The 19,096-nt window shown below is 33.0% G+C and overlaps 2 protein-coding genes across 2 annotated transcripts; one reads left to right on the forward strand and one right to left on the reverse strand.

Annotated features, from left to right (window-relative positions):
• The first annotated feature begins 3,363 nt into the window (after positions 1-3,363).
• LOC112523298 lies at positions 3,364-6,378 on the forward strand. Its single transcript, XM_025132834.1, has 3 exons — positions 3,364-3,614; positions 5,028-5,227; positions 5,977-6,378. The coding sequence occupies exons 1-3, from the start codon at positions 3,525-3,527 to the stop codon at positions 6,230-6,232; spliced, it is 546 nt and encodes a 181-aa protein (XP_024988602.1). The 5' UTR covers positions 3,364-3,524; the 3' UTR covers positions 6,233-6,378.
• Positions 6,379-12,696: 6,318 nt separating this feature from the next.
• Positions 12,697-13,487, reverse strand: LOC112523617 (dof zinc finger protein DOF3.5-like). The gene has a single exon (XM_025133286.1). It carries the CDS (start codon positions 13,467-13,469, stop codon positions 12,765-12,767), a length of 705 nt encoding a protein of 234 aa, XP_024989054.1. The 5' UTR covers positions 13,470-13,487; the 3' UTR covers positions 12,697-12,764.
• Positions 13,488-19,096: the final 5,609 nt, after the last annotated feature.

The raw sequence follows: 19,096 nt of genomic DNA on the forward strand, positions 1-19,096 counted from the left end.
TAGCACTTCACATATTCAGCCAAAACACCGACTATAGGAAACTTCGGTTACGCTTGAGTAAGGAGAGGTGTGAGGGGTGGGTTAAATTTACAGGTGGTAAGCTCGGTCTATTTTAGTTTGGTGATGTTTTGTTTTGTTTTGAACAATCTTTTTTAGACGATCGTTTTTAGGATGTTTTTTATGGATGGTATTATGAGTGATATAATATGAATAAATGACTATTTCAATTTGACGGAATGTTTGTTTCAAGTTGATGTTTTCATTTTTTTGTATTAGTTGTTTAAACTTGATGTTATATTTATGATATCTTTGAAGCATAAGGTGATGTTATTTTGTGTTTTATATTTGCAAAGTCATACATGGATGAAAATGAAATTATTATTATTGTGCTTATTATGTATTGGTATTTGAGAAGAATAGCTTCAACACGGATAGAAAGGGTGGCAGGTAACACTTCAGTTCTCACTACACATGCATATACACAAGAATTATTAAGTGGATCTAGGGATGGTGATTTTCCCCGACCCGGTGGGGAACTCGGTTCACCCGACCCGAACGGGGACGGGGATTCCCCGCTAAAACGGGTCCCGGGGCCGGGGATCCCCGGTAGACACAAACCGGGGACGGGCCTGGGGACAGAGGATGTTACTCAAACCGGGGACGGGACCGGGGATCCCTAGTATAATCAAAATAAAGGATACTGTTTACGAGGTTTGATCGGGTATTGACCGGGGTTTTACCGGGTTTTGACCGGGGATTGCTAGAGATTTAACCGGGGACGGGATAATAATCCTCGTACCCGTTGGGGACCGGGGCCGGGGGACGTTACCACAAACCGGGGCCGGGGACGGGGATTACAAAACCCGCCCCATCCCCGCCTCGTTGCCATGCGTAAGTGGATCCAATACCCAATGTCATGAATTGATGCGTTAATCTCGTGATGCCTTTATAATGCTATGCAACCATTTTAAACAAAAAAATTTGGTTGCAATCAAGTAGGCAAATAAGTGTTGAAGAGAAGATGACGATGTTTTTGACAATTGTTGCTCACAATGAACGCTTTAGAATGGTTAAACGTAGATTTCAACATTCTACACGAACTATTGTTAGACCCCATAATTCTTATTGTAAAAGTAATGAAAAATGTACAAGTATGGAAGTTCAGAGGATCGATGGAAGAAGAGCTGGAGAAAGACCCAAGTGTTCAAGACGAACCAGAGATGCTATGAATGGTCCATAGGTGCGATGAACAATACATCTCCATCACTCCTTTGGTTATAAACACTTAGAAGATTCAACAACAGTTCAATCAAAGACATCCAAGCAAAGAGGATACGTAAAGACTCCTGGTTGAACATACTACCTAGAAGACAGCTGGAGATGACTCATCGACAGCTGGAATCGGTTACACAAGGTAGTTAGAGATAACTCCCAAATCTTAGATAGATATCTTATCCTTAGAATATCTCATATATATCTTTAACTAGATTGTTATCTCTTAGACTAGATTGATAGTATAAATAGCTATCATATGTCTTGTAAATAATCATTTTTCTTCTCGTCAAAGTTATTATAGTGAAATTCATTGAAGCTTCATATTCTCTTGAATATTCTTTAAGCTGTTCTTCACTATTCTTCATTCATACGATAGATTTAGGTTTCTTAAACATAAATCTTCGGGTTATATTGAGAGATTTGGGATCAACAACTATTTATAATTATTTTCATGAGGTATTGAGAGGAATGATGGAATTCGCGAGAGAGGTAGTAGGGCTAACATCGATTGATGGAACACCAAATACATCAGAGAGATTTAGGCACCTCAAAGGAATATTTTTGATATGATTTATGTTACTGATTTGATAATTTCTAAACATTTTTGATATTTTTACATGTTTCTTACAGTTGATGTCTTTTAAAGGGGGCTATAGGTGCACTAGATGGAACCCTGATACATGCAGTTGTGCCTAGTGATCAACAAACAAGGTATAAAGGAAGAGGAAGAGGGGAATGCTACCAAAAGTTTTAGCCATTTGTGATTTTAATATGATATGCATGTTTGCATAGGCTGGATTAGAAGGCATTGCACATGATTCTAGAGTTTTGAGGGAAGTTGCATTTAAACCAACTTCGAGATTTCCGTTTCCTTCGTTAAGTAAGTATAATTTTCTTAACATTAAAAAATTATTATTAATCCATGTTTTTTAAGTTGTAGATGTAATTACAAATGAATATTATCTTTGTGATACCATATATAATTGTACCCGTTGATTTATGACTCTGTATCGCAATACGAGGTACTGGTTTGTAGGTTTTCGACGTAGACATGCATTAACAAAAGAAGAAGTCTTCAATCATGCTCATGCATAACTTAGAAATGTTATTGAGCGTGCGTATGGTGTCTTAAAAGCAAGATTTTCAATCCTGAATCAGATGACTCCTTATTCTTTTCCAATACAGAAAGATATGGTAATTGTTTGTTTCGCGATTCATAACTTTATAAGGAAATACAATATCCAACATCAATTATTCATGGAACACGATGAGAACACCATGTTTACCGCCGCGGAAGAACAACATGAAGGAAGCAATAAAATACAAGTCGATGAAATGCAGTGGAGTTCTCAAGACAGTGAATATAAGTGGTTTGCATGATCAGATTGCAAATCAGTTATTATCTAATGTTTCAAATTAAGATTTGTGTGGCACTTATTATGTTTAAATTCATTTTATTTTCTTGTCTAAATATATCTCAATTATGAAATTTGTATTTTTGTCATTTTAACAATTACTCATTAATGATATTTGGTATATAGTTGCATTAGTTTAAATATTTTATCACAAATAGAGTTATAATGGTCATTTTTTTATTAGTCCGCACCAAATCCAAAATACTTGGTAAATAGCCTTTTTACAAATAACACTTAGGGGTCGTTTACCAAACACTTACTCGGGTAAGTGAACACCAAGTCACATTMYYTTACCGGATGAATATGGTAAGGACCAAGAATCTTACCCAGTAAGAACGAGACAAGGATCAAGAGTCTTACCCAATAAGTGAGGGCGATAACTCTTACCACGGTAAGCGCTTATCGGGTAAAATGTTGCATATGGTACCGTTTTAGTGGATTAAAATCTTACCCGATAAGTAAAGATAGTATTAAATTTTACCGGTAATTGTTTACCATGTAAATGTTCGATAAACGACCTCTTACTCCAATCAAAAATAATTAATCTAATGAGACCTCTTATTCTTACCTATTGTTGGTAAATTTTTCTACTTTAAAAATGGATGGATCCACTGCTCCACACTTTTTTTTCCCTTTTCCTTTTAAATTCCACCTCCAACATGATGCGTGGCAGAAAAAAAGCAAGAAAAGATATGAAAGCATCCATGCTACTTTGCCATAAAGAAGCTTCTTTTTTAAACAAACCCATCTCCATTTTTGTAACGCTTTGATTACTTGCTAAGAAAACCCTCTCATACCTCAACTTAATTTCAGAATCTCCACCCTCTGATTCCAATGGCTTCCACATTGCTATTGGTTGTTGTATTTGTTTTCGATCTCGTTGCTTTTGCACTTGCTGTTGCCGCCGAGCAAAGGAGAGCTTCTGTAAGTTCGATCTCTATAATCTCTGCGTATGTATTCTTACGGGATCTTGTTGATTTAGTGCTATTTTTGCTTAATTTCTTGTTTATCCCATTTTTAGTTTGAAAATCGAAAGTAAAACTTCTCAAATTCAAAATCTACATTAGGCACTTGAGTTTTCTTTTAAATTATCATCGTAAAGTGTGTTCTATTATCAGAAATCGTTTCTCTAGATTAATGAAGTAATCTTCTCCTCCTCAATGTTTAAGCCAATCCTTGTCAATTTTGATGTTAAACACCAATTCCTCTGACTCTTAAAAGTCAAAGGTAGAATTTAGCCCTGGAAGGAGGGATGTATGACAGTTACAGTAAATGCTTTGTAGGGGTATTCCAGGTTTCATCATTTGGATCATTAATTTGATGATATGGAAGAACATTTGCTGGTGTTTTTGCTCAATTTCTTGTTTAATATCAGTAGGAGTCCACTTGTAATTTAGAAACCCCAAAAGTAAAACTTCCCCTTTTCAAATTCTGCATTGACCTTTGAGGTTTTTTTGGCTCAAAATCTTTCTTGTATAAATTATTTATGTTTGTAGATTAATGTAGTAATCATTTCCTTCTCAATGACCAAGAGAATTCTGATCAATTCTTAAGTTGAAAACATAATTCATTTGACTTGTAGAAGTCAAACATTGATCCCAATTTTGGGAGGGTATGTTTATCACACAATTGGATTAGTAAATTCTTGATGTGGGTATTTCAGATTTTATCATATGGAAGGTTAAAATTAGTCTTATGGAAGAATAACTAGAGTTGCTTTTGCTGAAATTGTTGCTTAACATGTATTAATTTTCAAAATTCAAAATTCAAAAAGTCAAAGATTTCAAATTCAAAATCGGCTTTTACTCTTCACGATTCTTATGGTAGAATACTTCGGTTGGAACATCATGTTTATAGATGAACGATCCATACTTCCGGAAAACTAAGATGGTTTGTTTTATATGTATATTATTTGAATCTAAAAGCTGCATCATTTGACTTGTAGAAGTTATACATGAAGTATATGCTTAGTAGTAAATGCATCATATGGGTATTTTGGAAGACTAATTCGTATTATTTTTGCTCAATTTCTTGTTTAATATATCTAATAATCCATTATTAAGTTTAAGAATTCAAAAGTAGAAAATTCATAATGTGCATTGACCATTTGAGTTCTTTAGCTCAAAAGGTTCCTGAAGTTAGTCATTGCCTCTCCTAGACCCCACCTCTGCGTGGGATATGTTGGGCTGTGTTTGTTCTTTTTGTTTATATGGAAGTAGTGCAAAAATACTTGCACCATGATTCTACAATAATATCTTAAATTGTATGGGAGTTGAAGTTGTGTTACTTCGAGATCTTAGGATAGCACCATGATGCATCATTTTTGTTGTACAACAGGCTCGGATTGCTCAAGATGCAAATTCTAGGTATTGTGTTTATGAATCTGATATAGCAACAGGGATGGGTGTGGGTGCGCTGTTATTCCTTCTTGTAAGCCAACTCCTTGTGATGGTTGCAACCCGTTGCATGTGTTGTGGGCGAGCCCTGAGCCCTGGCCGTTCGAGGGCATTAGCTGTCTTCTTATTCATTACCTGCTGGTAAGTTACATTCATGGCCTTGCTGGTACCTAAAAAAGGCATCCTTAGACTTCTGAATTCAAATTAATTACATTTACGAAAAGAAAACCTGTGAGATTTACCGGGTCTATTTGGTTTGATTTGGTTAGACTGTTAGCATGGTCCCCAGACCCTACCTCTGCGTGAGGTTTACTGGGTCTGTTTGGTTTGATTTTGTTAGACTCTTGGCATGGTATCTGGACCAGGGGCGGTAGGCCCAGACGGTGGCACAGGCCACCGCTTCATGGTTCCATCGTAAGGGGAAAAATTTATGTTTCTGAAAGGGGTCCTGTATTGTTATGTTGGGTGTCAGTGGCACCATATAGTTTTTGAAACTAAAGCTCTCGCGCAAGTCTTTAATGGCAGAGTTGGTAAATGTTCCTCACTTTGTACGAAAACCCCGGGTTCGAGTCGCACTAATGTCAAATTTTTTAGTTTTCACCTTAAATTTTGGTGTTCTTTATAAGTTCTAGAAATAAAATTATAGCCTAGACTCGAACATGGGTCTCTTTTGTGCGAGGACAAGGAACCAACCAGCCAATCTATACAAATATTGTGAAATATTTCAACATGTTCGTTTTTATAGTCAAATTGTGTCACCATCGAGAATAATTTATGGATCCGCCTCTTAACCGTACCTTATCGCTGCATGAGATTTACTGGGTTTGTATGCTTTTATTTTACTTGTTTCCAATTTTTATAATTTTGTGTTGTGTATCTATTTTGATTAGGGTGACATTCATCATTGCTGAGGCCTGCTTGCTTGCTGGTTCGGTGAGAAATGCGTATCACACAAAGTACAGGAGCGTACTCTCGGCTAACCCTCCTTCGTGTGAGACCCTGAGGAAAGGTGTGTTTGGTGCGGGGGCTGCATTCGTGGTTTTCACGGGTATCGTCTCCGAGCTTTACTACGTTTTCTATTCGAAATCCGATGAAGGTGTGATCCCTACGAGAGATACCGGCATAAGAATGGGAGCATTCAACTGAAACTTTTGATGCCTTTGTTAATTTTTATTCATAGATTTAATTTGTTATACAACATTCTCATATGCTTTCCCTTTGTATTTTACATTTATAGTTGAAATTGTGTTTTTTTCTGAGAAATTATGAATTTATTGGGTACTTTTATATCAGTAAATTGGTTCAAAATAACTAAAAGACCTTTAGTTAGGAAGTATCTCGGTTAATAGTAGAGTTCAGTCTTCTAGGACATCAGTTATTTCATAACTAATTAGAGCATGTTAAGGCTGCTGATCCATTCATTACTGTAGAGATTCTTACCAAAAAATGCGAGATGGAGACCAGCCCCTTGTATATAGGGTTCCAAATCTGCGCGCGGGGAAGCGAGAAGGGGATGAATGTCTTAGCGGTTGAAAGAGTCGGTCTTGAAAACGGAAGTATTGATAGTAACACCCGGGGGGGGGGGGGGGGGGGTTTGAATCCCTCTTCATCCGTGAGGTCATAAGTTCAACTAAAGAAAAACATACATATCACATTGTCATAATATTCTTGTAATCGTGAATGAATATGTCATAAATGATCGTATATCATTCGTATGCATATATACACCAAGAAAGAACCACTTATCGTATTTTTTGCAATTAAAGTCCAAAAAATTACTCTATCTTTTTTAGAAATATGAAATTTGATTTTATATCATATATATATATATATATATAAATTTAATTAAAGTATGTATATTGTCAATGAATATATATACTTTATATTCATCTATGAATATATTTACTTATATTTTTACTCTCTCAATATGTGTATTCAATAATGACTATACACTAAAAACTAGTTATGTGGCTTTCAAAATTATTAATGGTTCTTGTACCGCAAGTTATTCAAGAATATTTTATCTCTCTCATAACGCTTATTCAAAGAATATTTTAGGTGGCACATAACATAACAGTATATTACCCATTTCATGGGCAGTTCAGTATTTGTGGTTGCAAAATTCAACAGGATCTTTAATGGCAGAAGGTAAAACTGATCGTACATGACAACATTGAGACAAAATGATATTTGCATTGGAACACTAGTATGACTTATAACAAGGAGAAAAAGGTGTTGTTATGTGTCGAGGAAACATTACCGTGACCAACAAAGGTTGAAACTTTAGCTTACACCTTCGGGTAGAAATCCTGTGTTTTCAGTTACCACAACATTAAAAAGTGTTAAAATTATCTCTATTCCAATCTTGACTAACTTAACTCTTTTGTCCTTATTTTGACAGAGTGTTAACAAGTTGGGGTAGAAAATGTTAAATGTGAAAAGTCTTGCTAGTCAAATAGAAGAGGGATTGCGCCTCACTTCTTGGGATTCTCAAAGGATAGCGGAGTCTGGAACTGAATTCTTCAGGGACCAAAGTTGCAAATTCTGAAAGATATAAAAACCCCTTATTTTGATGATATGGCTCACATTTTTCTCAAGTCTATTTTCAAGAGAGCTCCTTTTAGCTCTTGTTCTCTCTCTCACTATGATCTTACTCTCTCTACATTTTTCTTTGTATACAGATTTGTATTGTTCTTATATAGTTCAGATTTAGTTAAGTCAATAGGTTATAATCTATATTCTAGTTCTTATATGTTTGTATATTTGTAATAAGATGATTTTTCAAAGATGCTTAGTTTTTAACATGGTATCAGAGCATTCAAATACAATTTCTCTTAAAAATCTCTTTGATTTTGTTCTTGTCTGTTTTTTTTTAAATTGAGTAGATGAATGGTTAGGGTTTTCTCGGTTTACGAGCTCGTAAGATCTCGACTACCGGTTTCCCACCATGATATTTGATTCTCGTCTTTGTTTCTTTGTTAACCTTGAATGATATGATCGATTGGGTAATGTACCTGTTAGATCTTTTAGATCTGTTGTGGTCCCCTTACGTGATCTGTTTCGTTCTTGTTTGTTTGGATTTGTTTGTACATATCCTTCCAGATCTGTGTCCTTATTCCATATCTTTTTATATCTTGGTTGAATACATATATTTGTTAGCTTGGATCTGATATTGTTTTCTTTTTCTCATCAAGATCTGTGTCATTCCAGATCTGGCTTATGTTTCGAGGTATCTTTCTTGTTTGTTTCTTCTAGATTTGTGTGGTTCTGGTTGTTCGCTACATTGAATGATATGATCGATAGGTATGAGTACCTGTTTGATCTCTTGGATCTACTGTGGTCCCCCTTCATGATCTGTCTTTCTTTTCCTTGATTGTTTGGATCTGTTGTGCATGTCCTTCCAGATCTGTGTCCTTATTCCAGATATGTTTATATCTTGGTTGGATACATATATATGTTCTTAATATATGATATTGTTCTTTTTCGTGTCAAAATCTGTGTCCTTCTAGATCTGGCATATATCTTGGTTCTTAATACTTGTTGTTTGTTCAGGTGGTTCCTGGATCCTTTAATCAGAAATCTCATTTCCTTTTAACAAAAGTTAAAAGGCCGTTGTGGTTGGTTTTTTTTGTTGATGTTTGCAGGTGGCTCTTTTCTTGTTCTCTCTTTTAACAATTGTTAAAGGAATTTGTGGTAAAGCTTGTTGTGTTCCCTTGTTTCTCTCTTTCTATGTGTTCTCCTTTTCTTTCTTCCTGTTTTGGGAATCTGAATAGTTAGCTTGACCTAGCACGATTACAATGTTTTAGGAATGCTGCTTATATCTATCCAGTTCCTTGGTTGTGTGTTTTTTTGTTTTTCATGGCTTCTCCACCAGTTGAACTATAAGTCCAATGGAATCCAAAGTCACAAAATTAGACTTTGGAGATCCACTGTACTTGCATCCTTGTGACATTAGTGGAGGCTCTCTTTTGTCTTTCAAGTTAAGTGGAACTGATAAGAATTTGAAGGCACACTTGGGTGTTGCCATTTTTATTAATTCTTAAGTTTGGTCATTTAAGTCGGGACTTAACCTCAACACAGATAAGCCGATCACTTTGAAGTGTTAATATTAGATCTTTGATCCAGAGATGGGCGGATTTGAAATACGGCTTAAGTGATGCACAAAGCTTTGAGAGTCTTTGATAATCACGTAGAGATACGGATTCTGCATGATTTTAGCTAATGTTCAGATTTTAGTCGAGTTTATACTACAAAGAGATTTGAGTATAAATCTTCAGGCTAGTGAACCAGATATCTTTTTATCTATTAGCTAATTCGGCAAGTTTAAAACTAATAAAACTGGACGCTTTGTAGGCACTCTGTGGGCACAGTATATAAGAATTCACTTTCGAGATATTGGAGTTTTTATAGAAGTCCCATGAGTTTCTAACCATACTGTTCTACAATCTTCTTAAAGGAAACTTACAACCATACCCATCTTTTAACTTTAAAAGGTTTATCTCATATTTTAAAGCTTTGCATCAACAAAACTCAACTTTTATTCTCAAACCGAAACATGTTCAAGAAGTCTGATTCTCAGTAGTTCAGTCCCTGTGGAAAAGATCTTGGTACTATACCACTCTATTACTTGAAGCGATCATAGTGTCGGCGTGCACTTGCACCGCCACTGTGGGGACTTTGTGCCCATTGTGTGAACACTTACGATTCCAGCACATCACCTAGATAGTAAGATGAATGTGCAAGTCGGGTTGAAAACTAGATTAAACTTAATATATCAAAGGTAAGTTCAACTAGTCTTAAAACTCGGTACGTCAAACATATGTATTTTACATAACTGATTCATTTCATTTACGTTTGAATATGTGTCCTTAAAAATGCATGATCTAAATGACTGTAATGAAATGTGGTTATTTAATGTTTTATACAAAGTGAATTTTAAGGTGAAAGAAGCATGCTAAATCATTATGTAACACTATGTGGAACATTGTTTGATGTTTTAATACCATGCTATTGACTTAAATTTTGATGAAATACACTATGTATAAATGAGGTATTGTGAACTATTTGTTTTCTCACTGAATTGACATATAGAGATCCGGATCTAACAACTTAAGGTCACCTCCTTTGTTGCGTTTGTAATGGGGTCTCTACCTTTACAATTAGATGTATTAGAACCAGGTGTAGAAGGTAATTCTAGGGGTAAAGAAAGCTAGTACTTCATAGAGGTGGATGATATTTTGTGCGATATTTATTTTATGACGATGATTAGTTGCAAATAGTATTTTGGAAGAAATTGTATCATTTTTGCCTTTGTAAATACTCGTATAAACTTAGATTTTCCCTGTTATGTGGTTTTGTACACAAACTTTTGGGAAATCGTGATATATAAATGTATACAGGTTATAAAATTAGCAAAACATGAATTTATGAATGGGTTATATGCCGAATTTTTGCCAAAAATATTAGTCCGAAGATAAGGGTGTTTCAATCTTGAACCCTATTATTTCAATAAAAATTTAAAGAAAAGCAAAAACAAATAAAAAGACAAAAATACCCTTCACCCAACTACTTTTTTAACAGAGTTAGACTTGGGGATGAAAAGAGAAACGAAATGGAAACCATGGGGACAAAAAAAGCAGTTTTCAAATACCATGGACGAAAATTGTTATAAACATCAAACCGTAGGGGCAAAAATTATAGTTTACTCTTATATCAATAAGAACAAAATAAATCAAAGTGGCCTATACTCCTATTATGTCTTTTGTAGGAGGCTTCTAAAATATAGTCTTATAAACCTCTTTTTGTTGTTGTAATAGTTGTAGGATGTTTTTAGGTATTTTTATAAGTTTTTTAAGACGCTTTTAAAGTAAAATATTGTATTAGCTATTTTATACGATACTATTTAAAAAGTTTCGTATAATACAAATATCATATAAAAGATAGGTTTATAGGACACTTCTCCAAAGTGTCTTATAAAATGGCTAATAGAACATTCTATTTAAAAACTTGTTAAAACACCTATTGTAATGTTTTTAGATAAAACGTTTTATATTTTAGTTCTATAACTTTAAATTTTATAAAATAATTTATTAGGACGTTTAGACATTTTAAACGTTCTATTAAACAAATTTTGTTGTAATATTATATATGTTAAAAAAATTGAAAACCAGGGTTAAACTATAGAATTTAGATCCAAGGGCATCTCTCTCACATTTGTCTATCTTAAGGTGAGAAAATTGAAAATATATGTTAATCATTTTGAGGGTCGTTTATATTCCACATCCTCTGGTCCAAAAACCTGATTTATGGGATTGGATTTAAAGATATTTGAAATTGAATTTCATTTTAATCTCATGTTTGATTTAAATGATTTTATGGATTTGAAATCCTTGAATTTCATTGAAATCCTTGGGAGAATTTTAAAATCTCATGGGATTTCAATATAATAATGGTTTAAAATATGTTAAAAACATGTGTTTTGTAATAATTAATTAATAAGAAGGTAATTTAACTATTTTTATAATTATTTATAAAGACATTATAACTTTTTTGTAAATAATGGAATTCAATTTCATTCTAAGTCCTATAAACCAAACAACCTAAAGATTTCAAATACTCTTTTTATATTCTTGTAGTTTTGTTACAAAACAAAAAGAAAAGAGGAAATTACATGTTCCGTTCTTGTGGTTAACGGTCATTATCTCGATCTTTGTTGAAAACGCAACGTATCTTGTCCTTGATGTAACAACCATAGAGACCTCAGTTGTTGATTAATTATTTAGAGAATGAATTATGTAAATATTGTAACCATAAAATATACAACAAAGACAAAGATAAAGATAAAGATAAAGATAAAACATGTGAAAAATGACATAGAAAGGAAAAGTATTTTCAATATTAATTTTCTTACAATAAAAGTAAAAAAATATGATAATAATTTTAATATTTGTGCAAGTAATTGAATAGATAATTGTATGATTGGCCCGGCCCACAAAGTTCCATTTTGACACAAACAAGAATAGGACATTAATTGAAGAGAATCTTCCATCTAATCTTTGCATCAACTCAAACAATTGAGGTGGATCACAATGTCCCTCAGATGCATCTCCCTCCCTCCCTCCCTCCCTCCTACTTCATTAATTTATCACCATCCATTATCATCAAATCAATCCAATCCATATTACATATCAAATTATATTGTTTAAATGTATGTATGTATGTGATGAACCTCATAAGCTTGCTTGATTGATCAAAGATTCAATATATACCAAGATTTTCACACTACAAAGTACAAAATGGGTGGGTTATAACTTATAACACGGTGCCTAGTATACGTCGTCATGATAAAATATTTAACGGGTTTCATATATAGTTTATATGATCAACAACTTAATTTGTGTTATAATAAAAATAAGTTATTGGTTATATAAACTTAAAAGCCACTTTATAAAGGTGTTGAAAGTCTTAACAATATAGCCATAATTTGTGCTGAATGCAAAAAAATATTAAATTTTAAGGATGATAGAAAAGATGTTTTGTCGTATAGTTAGATTGGAATATAATATATATATGCTTAATAAAATTAAGAAATAGTAGAAAAGGAAACCCTAGAACAAGATCAGATCGATCAAGATAAACATAAGAAAGATTAACTTTCTTGATACAATGTCACCTCAAATTAGGTTTTGAATTCTGGGTCTTCCCAGGGCTTATTCAGATCTTCTAGAACCATGGTGTCAAGATCATTCCAGTTCCAGTTCCAATTGCAATTGCTTTGCTCCAACAAATTGCTTCTTGGTGTAACCGTCGAATCCTCATCGTTTTCCATCTTTTCCAATAACGATCTTGAACTAGGGTTTGCGTCTGAGAGCTTGGAGAACCCTAATATTGGATGATGATCATCTCCATGATCTAACGACTGTTGCATCATCGTACAACCTATAAAACCTCCATAAAAATCCCAAGAAACCAAACCCTTTAATTCTTCGATATTGGTGTATAATTCTTCATCATCTCTCCTGTCACTGTCGGTAATTGGTTTGAAGAAGGACACTTTATGATCAGCATCGAGTGGGAGAAGACTATTCTTCTGATCTTTAGAGGGGTTGTTGATGATCCTAGCGGCGGTTGTGGCGGTGATGGTGGCTCTCGTAGGCCGTCTAAGACGCTTGTTTTTCCGCCCACCGCCAATGGGGACAGTACGAAGAGTGCCACCTTTGGTCCAATGACGCTTACAAGCTTTGCAAAAGTATCGAGGTTGGGTTTTGTTGTAATTGTTGTAGTAACAGAACTTGGTGTTTGTTGATTCGCATCGTGGGCAGTTTAAAGGGTCGGGTTGTGAAGATCCAGGGTTTTGCACCATCGAACCACCAGATCGTAACATGGTTCAAACCCAATTGATCAGTTTTTGTTCAATGGTTAAAGGAACCTTGATTGCTATATATATATATATATATATATATATATATAGATATATAATATATATAGATATATATCATGTAGAAATGAAGTGAAGATTGAAGGGTGAACACCAGTGAAATGTACTATAGGGTGGTGAGGAGAATTGACCCCTCAATATATACATATAGATAGATACATATATTTATATTCATATTCATATACATGTACATGTATACATGTACATGTACATATACATATACATATACATACATATATTCATGCATATATACATACTCGAGTAATGTGAATATCATTTTAAACGTTCTTATATTTTTTTTGTTATCAAACGTTGGGTAAAAAAAGGTGATGATGCGTGAATTTTATATTTACTATAGAATTGGGTTTATAGGATTTCAAAAGTGTTTAAATGGGTTTATAAAGACGTCAAAAGTGTTCGAGTGTAATAAACTGTTTCAAAATTGTCTTATGTAAAAGTGTTACGATAAATTTATAGGATTTTTTTGGATATTTTAGCAGGGACGGACCTATAGTGATGCATATGGTGGCACGTGCCACCGTATTATTCCTCCGTTGAAGGGTTAAAAATGTTAGTTTCGTAAAAGATGCAACCGTATTAATCTGTTATGTGTCACCGTATATATTTGAAACTATAATGAGAACAAATTTTATTTGGTAGAGTTGGTTTGCAAAACTTTTTTATTCCACCCCAGACCCAAGTTCGAATCATGTTCGTACCATTTTCTCAGTCAAATGGTGTCAACGTTTGAAAAAAATTCGCACATTTGTTTCTTATAGTCAAACGATGTCACTGTTTGAAAAAAAAAATTTTGGGTCCGTCCCTGTGTTTTAACAAGTTTTCTTAGGATAGTTTCAAATTAAAGCGTCCTATTAATTTATTTTATATAATATCATTTGAAAATTTGAATCATAGAAAAATATATATTTATAGGACATTTTTCAAAAGTGTCGTATAAAAAAACTAATACGACGACACTTTATTTTATAAGTGTCAAAAAAATTGTTAAGACGCCCAAAAACTTCTTATAAACTAATCGTAATACTTTTATATATGACATACAATTGTTTGAATCTGTAAATTTATGTCTTATAAAACAGTCTATTATAATATTTAGACATTTTTATGTCCTATAAACTCTATTTTTGTTATAATATTTAATATATATCTATTAATTACAAATTGTATAGAAAATGTTTAATAGAATATAGCATTGTTGAAAATATTCAAATAAAAATGTTATATCCGGTAAAAATGTTATAAAAATGTTATATCCGTTTACTGAATGTTTATCCGGTAAGTGCTTACCGGATGACTTACCATACTGATGAAAAATATTGAGAATTTTACCTGATAAGAGCGAGAGAATGATCGAGAATCTTATATTTGATAATAAAGAGGCCGTTTACTGAATGCTTATCCGATAAGTGTTTACCGGGTCATTTACCTTACCGATGAACACATAAAGTACTGAGAATTTTACCCATGAGAGCAATGACAATGGCTGAGAATCTTGTCTTGTAAGTAAGCATCACGACTTTTATCCAGGTAGCGTTTACTGAGTAATTTGCTGTATACGATGTCATTTTGATGGCAGAGAATTTTATCTGGTAAGACAAAAAAAAAGTGTTAAATCTTACCTGTAAACGCTTAGATAACAAACACAATTTTCATTTTCATTTTCATTTTTTGTATTTAATGAAGGTCTTTATAAATAGTAATATAAAAATATTAATTAGTTAATTAGTTAGCCTCTTGAAAAATATAATTAACTTAATATAATTTATTGATAGATTTTGAAATTGGACATTAAGCTTGAAATAGGGAACAGTGGAGAGCCACAATCACATGGGACGGGAGAATTGAGACCATTGATAGTGCTTTTTGTGTCATTTGGCTCCTAATTCCCATTCTACCCCTATATTATTACATACATAATGTAACCTATCTATATATGTAAATAAATATATCATACATCATATACTTTTTTTTGTGAATCGTGAATGTATGAGTTAGTTTGTGTGTGTACTGGATTAATTTTTTTTAAAAGTGTAATTCATGGATGGACATGAGATTAAAAGTGATCAAGGGTTCAGATTTCTTCTTATATTTCCCGCCATAACTTTTCTTCTCACACGATTCTTCGTCTTTAATACATAAGGTTAATAGTAATATGTTTTTGAAAGTACCCTTTTCAAGATATATATATTTCTTTTGAAACCATAAGATATCAATATAATATTTTTTAAACTATAGATGATAAAGTCGTATACGTTAAAAAAAGTATGTTTCCTGCAATAAAAATTAAATGAAAGTGTGTTTTTAATCATCCAATTACGTGATAATATTTGTATCCAAAACATTATATATATATATATATATATATAGAGAGAGAGAGAGATAGAGAGAGGGGGGTTTAATCAAATAAGAACTAGATAGTTTATGATAACTGTGAGGTTCAATATGAGTCAATCATTTTAAATAATTAATGTTATTTACTAAAATAAAACAAAGGGTAAATTAGTAAATTGTGTTGATTATTCAATTTACTTTAATTAGTTTAATTAATTTTAATATATGTATATATATATATATACACACACACGGACACACATGGACCAAATCCGATGGCCTTCTCCGGCATCCACCACCACTCCGATGACCTCCTACGGTCATCTTGTTGGTATCACAATGGTACCACAGTTGGTATCACAACGGTATCACAGTTGATATCACAACGATCTCAAAGTTTACGTGATATGTTTTGGGTATCACATTTTATGTATTTTGGGTATCACATTGTGTATCTTGGTGTATTTTAGGTATAACATGTGGTGTTCGTTGGAGGCCGGAGGTAGGAGAGAGAGAGAGAGGGGAGAGATAAAAATTTTAAAATGCCTAAAATGTCCTTTAATTATTACTTTAAGTTAAATTACCAAAAATATTAGTTTCTTAATTTATCATTTGATTTGTGGTTGAGATTGGATCTTACAGTTATCACAAACTAATCAGTTCTCCCTTGATTGGACCCCTATATATATATATATATGGTTGGATTCACGTGAGACCAAGGGTTTTTCGTGAGACCCGTAAAACCAATTTATGTTCATTGATCAACTTTATAAGTTAATGATCTAATGGTCTAAAATTACATAGTGGCAATTTTGTGATTATGAATGTTCAGCTTGTAGATCTAATCCAAAGATTGAGAATTGGTCTTACAGGTCTCACGAAAAACTCTTGATCTCGCATGACCCCAAGTCTCTATATATATATATATATATATATACACACACACGTATCAAATAAAAAAAACCCAACATTATGCTAAAAACTCTATCAGATCATCTTCATTGATGTGTTCTATTGTCCAACGATAATAACATTCATATAAGGTGTCGGGTTCAAACCTACGCAACACAAATAGATCATGTTTTGATTTATGTTGATGATGAGATGAATACTATGGCCGATGGAGCATCTCAAAAGGGTGTCGCTTTCCTTGATATATAAAATCCAAATTTATTAAATATATTAATGGAATAAAAAAAGAAAAAAAGAAAATGATAATAGGGCCAACAAAATTAGGGTGGTAGGAGATAGGGATATGAAAAGGAAAGAGAACAGAGAATGGTCGGTTTGTCTTGTTTCGGAGGTTAAAGTTGATCATACACTCCATTAATTACATCTTGGACCTCATCTCATAAGTCATAACTTTACTTTAATAACCCCAAGGGTGGTGTATGATTGGTTTGAGTTTAACTTCAAAGATCAAAAGTATCTGAAGGTCTCATGTTCAAATCCAAGAAGAAACAAAAATCTTCTTGTGACTACGAAGGTTCAAATGCGGTGACTTTGGGCTACCTGCAAAGCAGATGGTTACCCTAGGATTAGTCAGCTCGTATAACAGGTTGGATATCCAGGTTAATAAAAAAAACTTTACTTTTATACTATTTTTCTCTCCAAATATTAACTATTTTAATTATAAATATTATTAAATTAAGACCAAATTTAAACAAAAGTAAAAATACAAAATTCATACATAAATCATTAAAAAAAATACAAAAAAGATATATTTAAAGATGTATTATATATGTGTGAGAGAGAGCAGATGTTACATGTTATATTGTAGGTTTATAAATGTATATTTAAATATATTTTGTCAATAATTGAAATAAGTATGGAGTTTTCTTTAACCTTCATTTTTTATTATTACGGTATTTTAACCTTTTCTATTTAGATCTCTATGTAATTGTGTGCATGTACTTTAAAACCAGCCAAACGGATGGATTTAAAACATTTTGGTTGCCAATCTTTTGAATTAATTATGATTTTGGGTGACTGTAAGTCCTTTGGTTTAACTTCTATTAAATACTAAATAGGTCCATTAACTCAAGGGTATTTTGGTCTTTTTCATCATTTACTTAATTTTTAACTTTAAATCAAATAAATATATTGTTACTATTATCATATTCATAGTATACATTATTATTATTATAATATTAATATTTATAAACCATGATGGTCCCTCTCACCTTCACTTCACCTAATGTAATGTCACACTCTATATCCCACCATCTTCAAACTCCTCAACAAATCGTTACTACCCCTTATCGGAGCCATTTTTTGCATAACTCATCATCCTTCTCCCACGTGGAATCATCCAGTTACACCCAACCAATAAGATCATTTCCGTACACCTTCACCTTATTCATAAACACGTATATTTAAACCCATTTCGACCACCACTCCTGTCCGGTATATCCTTTCTTCCAGCGACTCACGGCGTGATATATGTATGTATGTATGTATAATTTAATATATAATAAATATATTTTCTTTATGTTTTTAATTGAAAACTAAACAAATACGAAAAAGATGATAATAGTTTAATGGACCTATTTAGCAGAAGTTAGTTAATTTGAGGGATTAAAAGTGAAACAAAATGACTAAAACTATAATTAGTTTAAAAGGAGATACAATCAGAGGGACCAAAAATGTAATTTACTGTAAAAGATAAAGAGTAAAAAAGAAAGGATAAAGACGAAAACATGGAGGAGTGAGTATTGTAGAAATCACTGATGAAGAAAATTTATGAAGTAATAAACAAAGATGGGCCACGTGGTATGCTCCATTTTTTGGATTTTATGCCTGAGAAGGTAAAATAACCTCTAGCTCTAGTGTAAAAAAAGAGTAGGGATTAGGGAAGGGAAGGGACCAACCATGTAATTTATTTTTATAGAAAAAAGATTAAGACTAAAAAACCAAAGTACCTCTTTTCACTTGGGATCTCTTTGGTGACATCTTAACCGCACTTACACCTTTTATATATATATATATATATATATATATATATATATATATATATATGATAATGGCTTATTTATATTTAGGTATTTTCTCTCCCATCTCCTCTCTTCTCTCTCCGTCCTTCGGCCATCGTCTTCCGGTGATACCACAGTGGTATCACAATGCATCTTATATGTGATTGCGTATCACATTGTGATCGTTTGTGCGGTCGATCGGATATGTAACACAATGGTATCACAATACATCTTATATGTGCTTGAGTA

This window comes from Cynara cardunculus (genome assembly GCF_001531365.2).
Source record: "Cynara cardunculus var. scolymus isolate 2C chromosome LG 12, CcrdV1, whole genome shotgun sequence".
Taxonomy (NCBI): Eukaryota; Viridiplantae; Streptophyta; class Magnoliopsida; order Asterales; family Asteraceae; genus Cynara; species Cynara cardunculus.

Excerpts from the sequence above, each read along its gene's own strand:
- LOC112523617 (XM_025133286.1), bottom strand. The coding sequence starts at position 13,469 with ATGTTACGATCTGGTGGTTCGATGGTGCAAAACCCTGGATCTTCACAA.
- LOC112523298 (XM_025132834.1), top strand. The coding sequence starts at position 3,525 with ATGGCTTCCACATTGCTATTGGTTGTTGTATTTGTTTTCGATCTCGTT. Across the intron at positions 3,615-5,027 it reads CCGAGCAAAGGAGAGCTTCT|GCTCGGATTGCTCAAGATGC; the intron begins GTAAGTTCGATC and ends GTTGTACAACAG. Across the intron at positions 5,228-5,976 it reads TTCTTATTCATTACCTGCTG|GGTGACATTCATCATTGCTG; the intron begins GTAAGTTACATT and ends TATTTTGATTAG.